This window comes from Vanellus vanellus (genome assembly GCF_965231255.1).
Source record: "Vanellus vanellus genome assembly, chromosome: Z".
NCBI classification, from domain to species: domain Eukaryota; kingdom Metazoa; phylum Chordata; class Aves; order Charadriiformes; family Charadriidae; genus Vanellus; species Vanellus vanellus.
In genome coordinates, this window is record NC_138908.1 from 45860785 (window position 1) to 45880926 (window position 20142).

The window sequence follows — 20142 nt, forward strand, 5'->3', positions numbered from 1 at the left end:
CTCATGAACATTGTCAGGTTCTAGTTTTGATAGCGTCATTCGCATTTCAAACACACACGGATGCACGCGTGCGTGCACACGCGCAGCGCATTAGCTGAATGCCAACATCAAGCGCACAGCCTCTCGTCTGCAGCAGGATAAGCAGCTCTCTCAAAAAGCAGCGTCACTTTATGGAACAACTGAAAAGGTGGGAGAAAAGAGTCGCAGCACGTTCTCAGGCACGAGGTTTTTACGCATGCAATGCACAGAAATCCACCTTCCAGCTTTGACTTCTCAGCTACAGAGCCTACTGAAATGAAACCATGCATTAAATAGATGCACGCCAGCCTGCGCCAGCAGACCCCAGTCTCCAGCCCCCTCCCTCCAGCAGGGTGGGCAGGGGAAGCCGTCATGCACCCGACGTCTCCTTTCATGAACCACATTTTCATTTTACTTCACACATGGCTGTGGCTCTAAAGGTCCCTTGCTAGCTCCCACCAACTCCCCCAAACCCCAGTACCCCTCATGGTATCTACACTGCACTCAAGATAATACCAGCAAGTCATAATTCGGAGAAAATTAGCACTTAGAGAAATTAGCTCACAGTGAGTTTCAATCTTCTGTCTATATTCCCCAAATACACAGAAAACATAAAAGGATTTAAGGTAATAAGGAATCTGGGATGTAGAGAGAAAAAAGGCAGAAAAGAAGCTGCATTTGTATGCCCACTGTGTTGAACATCACCAGTCGGTGTACCAAAATAGAAGTTTCTGCCAAACTTTAATGTCTGCTGCCAAGAATTTACCACAATTCATGCCTTTCTAGCATTTTTGCAACCTATCCTCTGATTTCAGACTGACAAAGTCATAATTGTCAGAAAAACTGCATTGTACATGAGAGCAAAATATTTAAACAACTAAAATTTTGCTTAGCACGTTACAACACGTTCCATTTCATAAATATATTTAAAAGATATTATAATGGATTTGGAGAAGATAATGAAGTTACAGTGATAACAGCACAGTCGAAAGTCATCTACAAGCACCAAGAGATTCATAAAGAAACAGCCCCAACACAAAGTCCCACTTTTGTAATAGATGCGATGAGGCAACTGTTTAGATCAGCACCAGTACAAACGACTACCTACCTCTTGGGACAGGAAGGGAATGACTTGTGCACATATAGCGTTCAGCCTCTTGACAATTTCTGCCTGCAAGTGACAAGAAGAAAGAAGTTCAATTATATACATTCTCAGATGGGATGGTCACCCATGAACACAGAAGACATACGTTTGTTAATTTTTTTTTTTTCCCGTCTCTAGTCATCCTCTGGCCAGGACGGATTATCAAAATAACAAAAGTACTTGGACACCAATTCAACAATACCTGGGAAGCTAATAATTTCTGGAAGTTTTCCTTAAAAAGCACAGTTTAGAACTGACAGAAAGAAAAGTTAATTCTGATTACGCAATCAAGGGCATTTAAAAAAAAATCTTGAGGAGATGTAACAAAAAACATACAAAAAATACTGTGTATCAAACTAAATTCTCCTAAGAGGCAAAAAAAAAAAAAAAAGGATCATTTCAAATTACAGCAATGTCACTGTAAGTGAAGGGAACAAATAAACAAATTACTTCTATACTAACACCGCATATCATGAGAAAATTAGCAACACAATATACAGCTTCACTGATAATCATTCTACCACATATATTAGAAAGGGATACTGCAGTTTTGTATCACATTTATGCTGTTATCAAACTCGAGGCTAATAGCAGTTACTTTCATGTTGCAACTGTGATCAGAAATGAATAATATACAATGTTTTATTTCCATACTGGAGATCAATTCTTATGCTGTGTATTTAATCTGCAATTCTCAATAGAAACGGGGGAGATCTGGAGGGATAACACAAGAATTACAGCTCCAGAAACACACTATTTAAACCATGCAAACTTTCTTGCAATAAATCGTAACTTTCTTATAATAAATTGTAACCAGGGTCAGTTCCTCATTATATGGTAGGACAGAACGCTCTTCCTCTTGCGAAGTCACTAACTGTGTGACGAAGACATATAAACTTGTGCAATTTACGCTTCCTTCTTCTTACCAGCAACCCTTCCAGCCTTTTTGCTATGCTGTCTGCTAAATTGTGAATGCTTCAAAAAGAACCTACAGAACAGAAAGGCTCAGAACTAGCAGTAAAAAAAGTCAGAACCACTTATAAAATAAATCTGGGTTCAAGGAATATTACAGTTACACAGCTGCATAACCAGAAGACATGGTACGCTAGAGGTAAGGGTACATGTGAAACTAACTCTGCCCCCTTGTGCATACTGTGATACACTCGACTTAACACACACTACTTTGCAATACAATTTCTTCATTTCTCTGAAATCCATCTAAACTCCAGTGGGCTATTTATACAGCGATTTCTATGCTACACTGTCCCAGAATATACTCCCTGGTCTTTACTGTTTATGCAAGTCCTCATCTCATTAAAGTTATGCATTTTAAAACATTTTTAACATTCAACTACTACACCTTTTCTGTTTATTTGGCAGCACAGCTACCTTAAAAGGACACTTGAGGATACGTTCTGTTCACCACAAAGCTAAATTACCTGCTAATTTCAAAGGTCTATAGGTGCCTACAATATCAGATATCCCACAATGTAAAACTTAAATACCCCTTTAAATAGACAATGTTCGCTATACTAGTTGACACAGAGATTTATGAACTGCTTGTTACACAAAGCAGTACCGGGAGCGATAAGATGTGTGCATCTAAGCTTCAGCCAGAGAGGCTGCACGATCCAATACGGCATTATGTGAGAAACAATATTTGATTAAAGAATTGTAGACCATAATATAATGCACAGCTCCAAAGTACCTGTGCTATAGTGCTTCAGGCACCATTAATTTAGTCATTTCCAAATTTTGGGTCCCAGGTGTGCTGCCTTTTTTTTTTTTTAAACGAATCTCCCGAGTGCTTTAAAACCAAAGAGAAAACTACACATCCTGCTCTTTAAGGCTCTTCCATATGAAGAGAAAACTTGGAAGTGCCACCGTCCTGACTTGAGCTGAAGCCCCTCTGACCTGCCATTTAGCACATATGTGTCTTAAGGGAAAAAAAAAAAAAAAAAAAGGGCATGTGATGCTTTCCTCCGCTGCAACAAAACAACTCCTCCCACCCATCTTTAAAACGCCTGTTACAACCGTACCCACCTCCTGTGCAGCTCCTGGTGGGAGCCTTTGCCTTGGCTGCGCTCAGCAGACCGCTCTCCTACCACAGCTACATTTGCTGGATGCCTCTACTGTGCTGCTCAGGAACTGAGAATAAAACCAGCTCAAAGTGCCATGAAAGAGCTCAGCGTGTAATTTTAAAAGGCTCGTAGATTCATAGGTTTTAAGGCCAGAAGGGACTGTTACAACTGCCTTATCTGACCTCCTGAGTAACACAGGCAGTAAAACTTTACCAACTTCTCCATCAAACCTGTAAATTCTAGTTCAGCTAGAATATAGCTTAGTCAACAAAAATAATTTTGTGCAACTCACTTTGAGGCATTTCTTCTCAATTAAGGTACTCAACCCCAGCTATTTCAACTATGATGTTTCTTCTTTTGATCACTTCCCTTCCCACCTCCCAACAGAAGAAGTATGTCTCTCTCCTACTGCTCTTCTGGCCAAAAAGTGGTTGAAACATATGCGCTCAGTATTTATACAAAAATTCACCCCCGGCAGATTCTGAGCCCGGGAAATGTTAAGCTAGAAAGCTTCCAAAAAGCTGTAAGTAACTGAAAACAGGTGACTGAGTATGAACAGTTACACAACCATAATAAACCTCTTGGTATCAATCCCGCTGGAGTGCAGAACAGCGAGTCTTTTCATGCTGTAGGCAGGAAAGCGAGCGGATGGAGACAGCACCCAGCTCAATCTACAGAGGAGAAAAAAAGGTCTCGCTAACAGCTTCTGAGAGATGCCGAGATGTTCCCCAGCAGCATTTCTCAGCTAGGCAAGGGGCCCGCTAGGCCAGTCACAACAAAGCTGGGAAGCCCTGGCTGCACCGAAGCAGGTGTTCACGCTATTTCCTTATTAGAACGCTCTTCACTTCCCCTAACAGCGAGCGTCCCCAGCTGTGTGGGTGTGCGTATGGTTATGTTCTTATCGCCCTCAACACTTGGGCAGCAAGGAAACAGCCCCACTGAGCAGCAATGGACCGTAGAGCCACCGCACGACCAAGACGCAGACTGCCCACCTTTGCAGACCGCAAGCGGCAGGAAGGCATGAAGGAAAACACAGCGTAGGTGCACAAACGATAGGAATGACGTTACACGTTCTGCAGCAAAAAAAGCTTAAACCAGACCTTTTCACGTAGTTAATACAAAGTACTCTCTGCCTTGACCCTGCAACTGTTTCTGCAATTAACTGTACAGGATAATACCACAGCAACAAGCTTGATTGTTTAGTGCCAAACACACAAGAGAAGGCGTTAGCTGCCTGAAGCTAGCTGGAACGGGATTCTTCCGATGCCGCCCTGAAACTTGAAGGTGTAGGTACTGATGATGTAGGTTAGCACCTCGGTAGACCTATTGCTACTGCCATTAGAAAGGGCCTGGAAACCCGCTCTTCTTTGCATAAGGTACAAAGTCAGACACAAAGTAAGACACGAGTCCACTTCAGATTCCTATGCTCATACCGATTTTTAAAACCTTACGTTTAAAAACCAGTTTAGGAACTTCTGTTTCCTCCTAGACTTCAGGCCAACGGGTTTTTCATGACCAACCTAACTGGCAGGAGAAGGAAAAAGTATGATTTCATAAAATCAGGCAGCCAATTCCCCACATGGAAAGCCAAAGTTGCCTCGGAAACACGGCTGCTTCCACGGTCATCTAATTTTGCCTGTTTTGTCCCATGGGACCAGGCTTTAGAGAGGCATCATTTATTTACAGGCCTTTCCCCTGGACTTCAGTTATCGGCCAGTAATACTGTGGACACACACACTTCTAATGGTCTATGTTTTGAAACCAAGTCTAATCTGATGGCGCAGCGCCCAAACTCCTTTTCCAGCATAGCCATTAAAGGATGTAGGTTATTGCTGTTGTCACCATTGATATTTGTCATTGTAATGTAATTAGGGCCCTAAAATGATGCATTACAGCCCTTGGCACAGCTTCTATTAAAATCTTTTCTTCTGCTCACTGAACTGCGACCTGCTTTCTGATGAATAACAGACAGACAGCTTTAGGGTGAGGAGCAGATTCATCAAAGAAGTATTTTTCAGCTCTGGAAATAAAATAAATAAATAAATAACAGAGGGCAACCTAAGAAGAAAAGCACAAGGAAGGGGGGGGGGGAGGAGGGGAGGGGGGGGAAGAAAAGGGAAAAAAAAAGCACACAGCGCATTTGAATTTCATCTGACCACTTGAAATTCTGATTGCATCTGATGAATCTTTCTTAGGACAATATATTCCCAGCCTGTGAATCACATGGTTAATCAGGGCTCTAATCTGCTATCCATCAGCCTATGCCAGCACTGTAACTTCCAATCAAATTTATAGGTTATGTGGGTCACGCATCCCTGAACAACTACATTCACGGATATCCCATTTAAACCGGCACAGATTCTGAAATGCTGTTGTTAGGGTTACTGAATGTTATAATACTATTCAAAGCTTTATGAAAGCTCCTGATAAACAGCTGCTAAATTATTGCCTGTGGATACAGCGTGATGCTCTGAAATAGCATTAATGGCCCAATAAAAGGGCGATTGTTCATGCCAAAATATAAAAAGGATAGCTTTCCCTGCCATAGTTTGTCAAATATGTTAACAAACACCGACACTTCTATTACTTCTTTCCCTAAACACAAAAGATGTTTGGTTTTGCATAAAAACACACCAGCATGGAACCAGAAATGATGAGGGAGAGGCAGGCAGGGAAGGCTTGGGCTGGAATAGTCTTTTTACTTATCTAATGCAAGCTTGTATTTTTGCATCCTTTGGGAGACACCTACAAAAGACACTATTTTAACAGTTTAGAGCTCTTTTCATAGCCACTTGCGTGGCATCTCTTCTAAAAAGAAAAAGATGAAATATTTATTAACTACAATGTTAATAACTTTTTTAGTTTTGTTATTCCTATAAAGCATATAAAATAATAAAAGTGCTGTGCCAGAATCTGATCCAAGTAAAGGAATGAAGACCCATACCAGTTAACAGTCCCTCCAGCATTATTACAGGGGGAACAGCAACAGCTTAAGTCGCCAATTCAGCCAACAAAGTTGTTTTAACCAAAGCCAGCAGTTAAAAGCTACTTAATTGCCTAAACATGCCTAAAAGCCTGACCTGAGTTCCTAAGTGCCCATAAAGCCTTCTGAAACCGTTCAGAAGATACGCCTGTGGGCAAGGCCACACCTCAGGTCCCACGAGGTAACCCAGCTCCTGGAGGATGCTCAGCAAAGCTGGTCCTTGGGGTGCAGCCACGGCCCTGCAGGTACCAGCTGTACGCAGAGGGGAGCATCTAACGGACCGTTAGACTCCTAAATCCCGTTGAGGGTGGCAATGTAGGGGTTTAATTCAATTTACCCTTGCCACACGCAGCTAAAATAGGACACAAGCACCAGCTAAAATATGGGAATGTGTTTAAGTGCCTTGATAAGTATTTCAGCATATGTCCGAGCACAGATGGGGACTGAAAGAGAAGCAAGAGTCATATAAACTCCGGATATTAAAATACTCAGAAACGTTCTAATACATAGGGAGTTCAGAATCAATTTGTTGCTTAAAAATCTCCATTTGCATTCTTGTTTGGCGGAGGGAAAAAAGAGAATTGGGATTTTATTTATAGTATATAAACTTCAGGAAAATATTTCCACTATATTTCACAAAGTTCCATAGTTATTACAATTATAAAAAATTGCTGGTAAAGAATTACCACTGGAGGCTGTAGGTCTGTCAGTGGAATGGAAACAAAACTACTATATACGTAGTGTTGAAATAAAACAGAATAATAAAACACTATTGGGAAACCCATTTCAGCAGCCAGTAGGAAAAAGAATATATGCAATTACACTTTCAGAAAAATAATCTGAAACAACTGTTATTTCAGGTTTAATTTGTTCTACACAATGCAGCCTTTGCCAAAAAGATCAATCTAGTTTATTAAGTGCTTACCAAGAACACATGCACACACCCATAATATCTAAACAAGCATTTCACAAATTAGTGAGAACAAAAAACAGTATTACACTGTATGAGACATATCACGATTCTGAATAAAGCAAGCAAAAAAGCTAATCTTAGTATTTCACAGAAAATTAACTCTTCTTTCATAAAGAAGAATGTGTTTTGTTTTAATCACAGACTGTTGTCTGGAAGTGCTTACCCTAGTTCTACAGAACTGGAGGAAATACTGCAAGCCCTGAATATAGAATTTCTCTTCAGCCCTAAAGGAATGGTGTTTGGAAACTGAGCCACGGAGTCTAGTCTTCCAGCTGAAGAGAGTAGAGGGAAAAGTTCTCTGGTGAGAAGGATACTAAACAGAAAACAACTTCTTTACCAAGCCAATTTATCAAGTGTAGGAGATTTAATCTGAGCGATGCATGCATTAATTGAACACAAATGGGACCACCACACTCTGCCGAATAATCACAGGTACATTCTCCACCTCACTTTCCTATCAAGCGTCTTTACAAACATCTCAGCTAAGCTCATGAAGTACCGTAAACTTGATACTTACCCTTTGTAAGTTAATTTAGGTGCTTATTTTGCACAAAATACTGCAGACAGCAACATACACAATCAATTGGAGTGGCAGAATTTTCAAAATCAATTTTCTAATGTACATCCCAATCCGTGGGCTGCTGAAGTGAACTGATAAGACATGGCTTTTATTTAATGTCTCAGGAACCACACAGAGCTCAACTGAGCAGGAAAAGACACATATTGAATCATTCATGATTAAGACAATAAAAAGCAAGTCAAGTAAGGTGACACATAAACATGCTTCAAGCCTGTCACTTGAGGAAGTCGATGTTTTTTCTTAATATCGACTTCTACCAGCAAGTAGGGGAATAGAAATGCACAGCCTGGAGATCCCCAAAGTCCTTCAATTGTTCAGGCTGCCACCGGGTAGCAAGCTGCATCCTGCCCTGCCGTGCCACAAGCAACTGCAGAGCATCCAGAAAGAAGGCTGCAAGTGGAACTTGAAATGGCACAGGCTGGCTTCAATTTCCCTTCCTCCAAGGCAGCAGGTAACACTTGCTGAAAAAGCAGACAGGAACAAGTAAGAAGGAGACACTGCCATGGGAGGTGCCGTTTCCACCAGTAGAGCTTTGAAGTCCTCTATAAGGTACTACTATCCCTTCACCTACCAGCAATCCTTCGCATTTCACAGCAATACTTGTTTTGTGAAGTATGGCCTTGTAACATAGGGATGAGACAACAAAACTTTCTTCTAAGCTTATAAACCCGTGGCATAAAGCTGTAGGGCAGCTTCAGCTCTGAGTTCATTCTTTTGCATCTGTCTCCTTGCTGCAATTAAGTCAGAATTTCCCATTTTGATCTTTCCCCTAATAGCTGAAACACGGCAGCACAGGCACAGTCACCACTCCCTTACTACTCGATTCCTCCCCTCACACATCCCTCCAAAAAGTCTGACCACAGCTCTTCTGCAGCTGCTGGATACGGCACAAGCTGGTCTGAGCCGGTCCTTACAACTACATGCATACAGTGGTTTTCGAGTGCAGTTTTAATTTAGCTGGATGCAGAAAGACCCCTACTTATTTATATCACAAGTTCATACTCTGTATCTCAGGGGTACCAGGAAAAGTAGTCAGAAAGAAATACTACAGATCAGTGTTGCAGTATATACATGGTGAAAAACTTAAAAAAAACTGTTCTCAGTAGGCTTATGTTTAACTTGAGGTGTCCTTAACTGCCCTGGAAAAATATTAAGGAGACAGCATTTCAGGGAACAGCTGAAAGCCTCTAGCAGGTGAATCTAAAAGAAACCATGCTCTTAAAATTTACATATATGGTGCTTAGAAAAACAGGTTCCGACGCTCTTTTTAAATGTTGCCACGTAAACATTAAAACGATTTTCCCTCTGTGAAACAGAGCTGCCAGTGTCCACTTCTGATCCCCAGCAGCACTCACCTTTTATTTGCAAATACACACAAAGGAAGACTCAGAAGTAGCAACAGGCACCCATTATCCTACATCCACTTGGTATTATGGCCACAGTGCTTACTCTGGAGCAGTATACTCCAAATGATAATCACCGATAAGCTGATACGCTATCACAGTTGAGAATGGTGAAGCTTGTGCCAGACTTCCAGTTACATCTATAAGGTTGTACTGTTCAGTCTTGAAGCTTGCAGAAAACACTGAAACCAACAGTAACACGCAATAGTCTGACAAAAAAAGAAGGAAGAAAATTTCGTTTCTCCAGCAAGTGTTGTGTTGTTCCAGGTTTTAATGAACTATATAAAGCTGATCAATAAACTTATAAAAGCGGCAATGGGAAGTCCCCCATAAAAACATGAAAAGCAACGTGACTGCTGAACTCTATTTATTTTCTTCCAGATTCATCCGGAGGCCATGAATCAGCCCTTCTGCATCAGGGAAAAGATAACTTCTTCTCTTCCACCTCTGGTTTCCTTTTCCTTTGCTTACCCACCCCAGGCCTGCAGGTCATGAAAGGTGGACCCCATAGCCAGTCCGATTCATTGATGATCACTCTTGATTATGTTTGCTTCCAGAAAAGATACATACTAGGAATCCGCACGCTGATCTATTCGGTGGATTTGTTAGGTCTGGTTACAAGAATTCTTACAGTGTTTGAAAACTTTGTCATGTTTCCCCTTCAATCCCTCATCGCTTCTTCCTACCCAGCAATTTCACACCACGTGGTGAATAGCTATCAATTAACTTCAGAAATCCAGGGGAAAAAAAAAAAAAAAAAGAAGGTATTTATTTCAAGGAAAAGTAGTTTACACAAAGGAAAGAACATTTTAACTCCTTTTCCATTGCGACTTCTTGTTGTACTATGAAAATGAGCAATACTCAGATGCAATTTCCATAGATTAAGGTAACAGATTTTTGTATTTGACATAATAGATAAAAATCCTGCCCCTTTTAAACCAGTACACAAAAACATGGTTTTAACAACATCCCGAAAGAGATGAAAGGATAGTGCAGTGGATTTTATAGCAATGCTATAATCAAGCTTCAATTTTGGATCCTTGCAATGACACAAATTCAAATAAGGCATGTTACGATCTCAACTTCTAAGCCAAGTGGAAGGATGATACCTGTTAATTCTTCCTGAAGATAAATGTTTCATACTCCTTGGTGGTATTTCATCAGGTCCCAGTTTTTGGAATAAACTGATCACCTAAGAACCAGATTACATTTAAAACACTTTTCACCCTCTCCCACCTCGACAGCTCTGTTTTGGTTTGGTTTTTTTAATCAACACTCAACAAGTGAAAGTTATGTCAAATACTAAGGGTGTCTAAGTAGGGCACATTTTCTATTACTCTGAATTTCAATGCAAGTTTCAACTTCAGGTGCTGACTCATGATTTCCTCATGCTTTGAGATGGCAACGGCACATTTCTACTGAAGCACCAGCCATGAATTTCCATACTGCAGCACCCTACGGACGGGCAAGCTAGGATGAACAGTCACCAGCCTTGTCGCTCGGGGCTTACGCCGTACCGCATACGATGACACAGTCAGTCAGGATCCCACTTCCTTCTCTCTGGAGCAGGTTGCCCTGAGAGTAAGAGGGACAGCACTGAGGAGCTGGCAAAGTAAGCACGTTCATCCAATGAGGAGAGACTGGAAGCTCCAGAATTTCACATATCTCTGCCGCCACTCACTCAGATGATACTGATTCATATTCATATTTTTTTAAGTAAAACACTTGCCGCGACAACTGGCTCAACGGGAAGGGATTCTTGATGCAGCAGAACGCTGCTTTCCTGAGAGCAACAACAAAACAACAGTCTGTAGCTCCGACTCCTATTGAGGAGAAAATATTGATATGAATTGTCATGGCTCGTAATTTCGATCATTGTGGATCATAACTGCCTCTGCTGAAAATAACTCTATTCAGATTTCACCATTTCTGCAACTGGGTTTTCTTGCTATTTTTCCCCTAAGTGAAGGAGGACAAGGAAAGAACAGGTAATTTTATCCTTCAACATGTGAATATCTAACAAGTGGTAGTTTCACTAGTGAAGTGCATCTAAAATAATCAGGCAGTTTACAATTCTCTTTTTAACCTTCCTAAGAAGACACGTTTGCAAAGCAAATAAATGCTAAGACATTTGTAAGACATATATGCTTAATATGTTCAGGAAATTCACTTGTCCAAGACAGCTGGATACACTAAGTAGATCTGGATGTTCAATTCATTTGAATGGCAATCCCCCAGCAAAACTCCTGCCAGGACAGACTCCGAGTCAAGCAACACTAAATGGCATTTATCTTTAAATTACATCAGCATTACTGAAGTTTTCAAATATTCTTCATCCAAGAGGGATTTCAGCTTAAAATATCTTTTTAAAGAAACACAAAGTTTAAGAAAATGCCATAAAAAGCAGAACAGGAGGCATGGAGCAAAGGAGAACTCTCTGATTGGGAAATGTAGATTTCATGAAACATTTTCAGGGCTGTAACTCCCTGCGAGATCACACTTTGTGTGTGGAGAGCTACTATGAACTGCATTAATTTCAGACAAAATGCTCAGGATGCACCATATGTTAAGTGTGCTCTTCATCATACTGCACCTACAGACTTTAATAAAAACATCTAGAACGTGGAAAGTAGGTCAAATGTAAGCACATGAAAGGGGTAAATAATCAACTGTATAAACAGATTAACCATGCAATACTAATATCAACGCATTTCTCCTTAAACATGTTCTTACCAGAAAAGGCATCAGTCAAGCAGAATTCCTTCATAAAGTCAGTCAAATTTCTCACCCATGACCCCCCTATAAAGATGTCTGGGCCAGAAATATGGAATACGCACCCACCAATTACGTTGTACCTGCTCTTGAGAGAGAGAGAAGGCTTTTTGCCATAGCTTCACATGCATTTTAAATTGGCATAACAACAGGTACTGAAGAGGGTCTCCCCTAATCCAGCTCCTCCTGCCCACCCCACCCTTGTGCATTTTTATGGGCATGTGGTGAACCAAGCAATGAACCTACCCAATTTAAAACCCAGCTCCCCCCAAAAAAAATTTTTTTTTTTTTTTTTTTTTTTAAATAACGAACCCCATCCTAGACCCAGTTTACCACAAGGTTAACCCAAATGCAGGATCACACTTTTCATTACCAATGCCGTCTTCTGCCTGTCTGAGGTACGGAGAAAACTTCAGCCTCAGACAGACAAAATCTCTAAGCTGAGACTTTTTGTGATCACTCCTTTGAGTGAGAAAACAAGAGCACGGTTAAGAGAGCAAACCACACAGCAGCACTCCTGGCAAGCTGCTCATCTCGTTACAGATACCGATACTTCTCTGGGCATGGGAAGGTGCTCCGTTTCACTTCCTCCAATACCCTGCAACCAAGACGCATTGCTCTCAACCACATCCTAAACTTTTCACCTCTCGGGTTAGCATCACGGTCTGGTTTAGCTGCAAGTTTTGGCTCGTCTTTAGAACCACCTGTTAGATCATTTGGTAAACCAAATCACCAATACCCAGTTGCACAAAGAATTCAAAACAATAAATAAAAACTGGTGTACATTAGTGGTAGACATACTAGCTCGGTAGCGGTCAGATGAAGAAATTAAATGCTGTGGTCAAAACTGTGGAAAAAAAAAAAAACACACTCATAAAACAATGTATGTTTTTTGGGTTATAGCAGACAGCATGACAGACAGCAAAACCACATTTCCGTGCCTGTTTTTTTTTGTTGTTTTTTTTTTAATGGGTCTCTGGCTTTTTGCCGTGGAGTAATTCTATGGTTTACCGAAATGCAGTCTCTGGGCTTGTTAATTTCATATTTAGTTTGCTAGGTCTGTAATCTTGCCGCCCTGTTAATCAAAAAGGTTTCAGGCAAGCATTTATATGAAAAATACTCATTCAAATCTTAACGTTCTTACCCACAAAAATACACAGAGGTTGTATCTATTTTGGTTTATGAGAATGTTTTGCACAAACTATTATAATTATTCCTTTTCATAACAGCAGCTTCCCATGACAATTAGAGACTTAGTTGTGCTATTCTGTTTGCATTAGAAATTTGCCAGAATACAAGAAAGGAAACCTTAAAGTCGTTGAACTACCTACTGTCTGTTTGCAAACCTGTTTGTGTATAATCACTATCTGTTTTTCACAAAGACAACAGAAAAGGCCGGGGGGAGGAGGAAGGGAAATAGGTTTGATGACTAGTGGATAGCTCAGACTGCTTTTCCTTTGTGTGAGCTTCAGTAAAGATAAAATAATAAGTTGGAAAATATTAACCTTTAATACAAGTGGAAAGAAGTTTCAAATGACTGATGTCTTTATTGAAATAAGTCGGTTTTCACTACTGTAACATACCATGTTGCGTAGGCGAAAGCAAAGGAAAGAGAAGTGAGAAAAAGGTTGGTTTTTTAACAGTAGCCAACAAGGGATACAGTGACTCTACCATCACAAGTATAACTTCAGCTCATGAACACAAAACTGAAGTTGCCTTAAACTAGCTACAGAAGTGCCCAAGAAGCTGGAGAAATACCCAGAACAGTAAAACCTTGCTGACTCCTCAGTTAGGAGGACCTGAGCAAGTCTGTTCAACAGTGGTTAAAGCACACCTGTGAGTACTTCACTCATACTCTTGAACACCATCCGCATGCACCAGAAAGCACTTTATCTTAACTCTGGACCTATAAACAAAGTTTTAAAAATAGATACCATTTTCTGCCACTGCAGCCCAAAGCGATACAAAACTACTCTCAATATCCACCACAGAACCTGTGTAGGGCTCATTTGGTATGGTTGTAAATTAGGCTTTCTCCAGCTCTACTGACTAAGCTAGACTGTATGCTGAGAGATAATATAGTCTTGCTAAATTCACAGCTGTTCTGCCTCCAAAATTGGCACACTTCTGAGGAAGGGTAACCAAGAAAGGTAGTGGCAAAGTGATGCTCAGATATAGAAAATGACCTACTTTACCATCTAAATCCCACTGCTTCACCGAAGTGGAAAAGCACAGCAGTGTTTCAGTGGAAAGCACCAGATATCAAAACTTCCTCCTATATTATGCTGAAGAGAGCCGCCAGACTAGTCTTTCTTTCCCAAAGTCCAACTTGCGTTTATGCTCAAAACTGTATTTACAGCTTCTCACACGTGTAGGGTATTCACATGCTGAGGAGTGAAGACTCAACCAAAGCTGTGATCCCCACTGTTAACTACTGAGCTGGTTTGCCTAATCTTTTGACAACTCACATTGTCATTATCTTCCTTCAACCTCTGCAACACATAAATCAAGAAAGAGCCGTGTACAGATTCATTGTCTAATGGGCACGTAGAAATTCAAACGAGGTTAAGAGACTGGGAAACTAGCTACTTGAGATCTACACCAAGAGCATACCTCAGACTAATTCTGCATAGAACCCGGAGGCGCAGAAAGGTTTAACCAACCCTGTATTTTCCCTAACTTTACAATATAATTGCTTGTACCAGAGAATCAAGATCCCACCGTGCTGCAACCACTGCACGTATAGCAACAAGCCCCACCTCTGGCATTTGCAAAAGTTTGGGCAAGCAGGAAGAAGGTAGGGACACGCTACCACAAAGTAAGAAAGTAAGTTTGTTTTGGTTTTCCCCCAGAAATCCCACGCAGGTAAAAAACTAGTTTTATCCCATCTTCCAGATGGAGAACAGAGGCTGAGAAGATAGATTATCAAGGGCAAACTTCCTTAATACAAATCAAGACGTTGACTGCATTACCTCTGAAAGGTACATCACTGGAGCACACTAATTGCAGCTGGGATGGAAAAGACAGCAGAATTCACATGGGAGGCATAACAAAGACAAAACTGTCTTGGGAAAGAGCACCCTGCCCCAAGCATCTGGCAATCTAGAGAGATAAACACATCCATTTCTAAGTGACTCCCATGTAATAATAGCTCGCCTCCCATTTCTTAACATGTTGCTCTCCAAAAGCTCCTTTGTGGTAAGGGTTATGTTCAGGATGTAGTATTACTTCCACTTCCCAGACAGAGAACTGAAGCACTGAAAGCCAGAGGTGGAGTCTTCAGAAGGTATGTAATGGGATTTTTAAAAATGCCTAAGCAGACTAGACATGTAATTCAAGCAGAAAGTCAGCAACAGACAAATGCTCAAGATGATTTTCAAGAATTCTTAAGCACAGAGGGACACCTACCCATACCAATAAATACATAAATGTACCTTTGCATCTTAAAAAAAAAGATGTGTCAAATATAAAGGCTGGAGCACCACATGAATTTAGATATTAAAATCCCGAACTACAGTTTTCACCCTATTGCCTCCCCACTCAGGAATAAGGTAGTGCTGAAGTCGCCAGAAGCACACAGGAGTCTCCATCTCCAGCACTGAAGCTCCACATTAACCCTGCTGAGACCCGTTTCCAGACATGTTCAGAAGAGTCTTTGGCTCGACAAGACCAAGCTCTTTGGCATCCAGCTAACAACTAAGCCCAGCAACTACCCTCCCCCTGCAACTCTCCTAACTCAATGCTTCTCCACCCATGTCCCTCAGGGAGCTGAGACCCACTGCCAGATTTATTCCCACATAAAATACTGCAGCAGTACATTAAAAAAAAAAAAAGGGGGGGGGTGGGGAGGGTAGAGGGGGCAGCAGGGGGTGGAGAACAGATAGACTCCTATATAACAGCTTAGTGGTTAAAGAGTTTAATCATAGCATTATATACATGACTTTAATTCTTTCTTTACTTCTTCCCACCTCCTAGGAGAACACCCTGTCTAACAGGCTTCTGTGAACTCTGGGAAGGAAATATTCCCAATCTTACACTGGAGAAGGGAAGTCCCTTTTCCAGTTCCTGCTCAGAATCATCGTACATGAAAAAACACTGTGGGCTAAAACATGTAAATGGGTTTGGGGCAGGGACCAGAACCCAGCACAACTCCTTCCAGCTGGCTAGAGTCTTTCCAGGGCAACAGCACAGCGTGCATCTCTCCTCTTTCAGCTCTACTGAACCATTAAGGATCTCATGCAAACCAGACAGCTTTCTGCTGGGTATCCCAGTCATTCTCCTGGGAGAGAAGAAACACGGGTCTCGCTAGTAGACAGAAAAGTAGCTGAACTAAGGTGAACCAAGAGTGTTGCCTTCTTCAGCTTTTTTGTTCTTTTTTTGTGTAAGAAAAATCCACACTATGCTTACACTTAAAAATAAAGTTTAGACGTGCCGCTCTTCAAAAAGTGATTCTGAGACTACCAAGCCAAGGCAACATGTCCTGGCAGCGCCGACTTTGGTGTTACAGCCTTCAAGCAGTGAGGGATTTAAGACACACCCCGTGACCTCAACATTTCCCTATGAGCCACCCTCCATAGGTGCCAGATTTCTTTGGCTCCGTGCTGAATCACTTAACTTGCCCCACGTACTGCAAGCAGAGCTCTGCCCTCGTTCAGCTGGCCCCGCAGCCCGGTGCTGCAAAAACGCCTGCAGCGTCGCCCCTGTCTCGCTGCAGACAGCGGTCAAAGCGGCTTGACCGAGGTCTCCCAGGAAGCCCTTCACAGCATAGTCCAGAAACTTGTGCCTGGATGCTCCCCCACCACCACCACCCCCCCCCCCAAGCCCCAGACCATGGCGGCTGCATCTCAACCCACCTGGGAGCTCTCTGCTTTGCTTCGCGTTAATACAGAGAGGTATTTCCTGCGCCTACAGATTTTCAGGCTCTCCAGGTTCTGTCGCAGGCTTAAACAAATCTCATGACCCTTAATACAGTGCATACTTACAGCGGCATTTTTCTTTGAAAATGTGTAAACTAAGATTATCCCAGGATTCTTCTCACCCACGCAAAAAGACTTGTTAAAAATCAATGGTTTAGAAGAAATACACACCCGAGTCCCAGGCAGAAAACAGAGCTAAGTAAATAGCAACTAAACAAAGGACAAAACACCGTCATTTCGTACACTCACAAGGCCCATATGTCCATTTGTCTGAAGGCATATTTGAAAAAAAAAAAAAAGTTGCATATACAAAAAGCTGGACATTTGTAACTCCAAAGGAAATCCTATGTCCTTCTACAAAGGTAGCTTTTGAAAGCATATAATAGCAAGTCTGCTAATGTTAGTTTGAAAAGCACCTTGTATAGATGTTTGAAAACTCATCTTCAAGCAGAAACCTACAACCTCAGAAAAAAAAAAAAAACACCCCACACGTATGCTCATGGGGGCTCTCTCCTTGTATAATCTTGTAGTGCTGTTGCTCTTTACGTCTCTATCTACATGGTCAAAACTAAGAACAAGAACAATTGTCATCCTCAGCCAAATGTGGGTTTAGAAAAAATGTCAGAAAGAAACCATTCCCCAGAAAGTTCCAGGATGCCACAGGCACAGAACTGTAAGACTTTTTCTTATGCTGCCAACAAGTGAAACAGGATGCGTGTTTTGGTGCCACCAGTCTGTAAAGATAAACCAGGGAACACTGTGAGGGGGAAAAGAACTAAGTGTCTTGTAGAGATGCATGGAAAATGTCTTTCTCCTCACGTTATCCACATTAAAGACATATTATTAGCTTTGTTTTCCTTAGCAGCCATCTCTAGAAGCACATGGAAGCAGAGAGATGCAAAGGAAGCACGATGTCACTCTTGAGTGAACTAAATGAAGTGCTTAAACACAATTTACTTTTCAAGAGTAACACCTCCATATTTACATACGGACAAATACATAACAAGTAACTCTGACATAAAAAGTCCTTTGATGTTTGGAGAAGTCGGTGTCTCTTCCACCGATAATGTCTTAGAGCAACAAATAAGCAAGAAACTCTCATCAGTGCTTGGATCTTATTGTTGTTGTTGTTTAGGACCAGACTGAGAAAGAAAACATACAGGTTGTCCCCAGAAATTAAGAAGCACTGATAAAAACTGTAAATAAGCAATGTGCTCAGAGTGCAACAGCTTTCTGCAATTAGGACAGAAAGCCTATTGGTTAAACTGAGTATAAGAATACACAATCTATGTTTTGTTAACACACTGACACAAACATACGGGGTGTATTTTATGCACAAAGTCTTTCCAATCTTCTTGTGTTATTCAAACACTATGGACTGGTATTTTAAGAAGAGGCACCTACTTTGTATCTAGTCACATGCTTTGTAAAATTACAGAAAGCAGACAGTAGTGGTGTTGTAGCCGACTCTCTTTCACACATCAGCACAGTGCCATCTTTCAAAGGGGGCACTGTGAAAGTGGATGGTTGTCATACAGAGTGAATGGTACTGCAGGGAAATAGGAGACGTGAGAAGAAAACCAATTAACGAGCTTCCTCCAGTCGTTCCTTGTTCTCTGCCTCCTCCCTCAAACCAAAAACCCAGCATAAGCGTTTTGACCAGCTTTGGCCTTATTGTCTTTGCTTTCCTTCTCCAAATGTTATCACAAGACCAGCCCCCTGTATTTCCAACTTTATTCTCCAAATACAATTAACAGAATAGCAGGCAGGAGGACAACTCGCGTATCTTTAGTGTTACCTCCTGGTAACCTCTGGGGCACAAGAACAAAGGAAATTCCATAGCAGTTAAGGCACTGCTGGACCTCATTACACAGCAGACACGGATTTGGAAGGAGTCCTCTTCCCACCACAGCAAATACGCATTCATTCAATATTCTGTGATTCACTAGAGCCTCTCATCCAACAACAGACATTAACAATTATTAAATTAAATCTTAGATCATTAAATCTTAGATCACTCCCCATCATGTAAATATAAACACCATTTCAGAGAGGAAGGCAGAGGCACAGAAATGTTCAGAAACTTTCACAAAGTGCTGCGGAGCCTGAGGTCACTGTCAAAGAAACCACAACCGATAATTCGTCACATGCTTTAAATTAAAAATGGCCTCTTCCCCAGATGCGAGGCAGTCCCGCCCCTGCTGGGTAGCCATCCGCAGGTATCCAGCACAAGGAACAGAACAGATCTCGATGCTGACTTTTCTCTGCAGACCCACGGTGCTTCACGAAGGATGAGTTGCTGAACTCGCACCCCTTCATCCTGCAGCCACCATAAAAAAAACAGCGGAGCCCCATGTCCCTTTCAAAGCCAAAACCACCACATAGCTTGGCTGAATGGATGGATTCGAATGACGACGCGGCGTCCACGCTGCCACTGACTGCTTGGCTGTCAAGCAGCTATACGGTGGTTTATCCACCTCAAACCCAATGCAGGATCTCCCAAGGCAGGCGGGCAGGCAACCGGCCAGAGACACCGCCAGAGCTACTGACAGAAACCCAGCCCTGCACAGCCCTCGGTGAAGCGGCTTTCATGAAAACACGTGGGCAAACACTGCCAGGTCCAAGCGTGCCCCCTTCCGCAAGCCTCAGTTGGGCTGCACTACAGTTCTTTTGTTTCCCTTGCACTTATTAATAGGAAAGCTTAATAGGAAAACAACGCTGTCTTCTCAAAACGAAGCCCAGAAGTGTTTCAGCTATGAGGCGCGGCAGAAAACTTGTTCATCCCTGTGAAAGGCTAGAAGTGGCATGAAGTGGTTGTCCAAGACAAAAAACTTCCCATGATTTCCCTGATTCCAAATGATTGCTCCACTTTCCTCATGGTTTCAAAAGGTAAAATTTGAATCAAATGCTAAATAAGAGTAATTGGTTGATGACCAAACAGAAGTTTCTGAGACAGATAACTGGATATCCAAATATTTTAACCTGGAAGCCTTCAGTTAGCTATCTGTGTTACAAAGAAGGAGCAAAAATGAGTTCCACCTCTCCTGCCAAGAAGCGAAGAGACATGAGAAAGAAAATGAGCGATCAGAATGCCGCCTTCTCCCTCAACTCCCAGCTAAAAACACACTCCAATTTGCCTTATGATTAATTTTAAATAATGCTGTCACATTAACATGGTAAGTGACAGCTTCAGCCATTGAGCAACTGTTAAGAAGAACATCCTGCAACCCAGACTTTCCAAACACTGAGGTTCGTGCACCATTACGGAAGCC

The 20142-nt window shown here is 41.7% G+C and overlaps 1 protein-coding gene across 3 annotated transcripts in view; it reads right to left on the bottom strand.

The window, feature by feature from the left end:
• LOC309683722 (transducin-like enhancer protein 4) overlaps positions 1-20142 on the bottom strand; it is a 101002-nt gene that overhangs the window by 69029 nt on the left and 11831 nt on the right. For all 3 annotated transcript variants that reach the window (XM_082498045.1, XM_082498044.1, XM_082498043.1), the window contains exon 4: positions 1127-1189. In XM_082498045.1, the coding sequence (XP_082354171.1) occupies positions 1127-1189 (63 nt within the window). The remainder of the gene's footprint in view (positions 1-1126; positions 1190-20142) is intronic.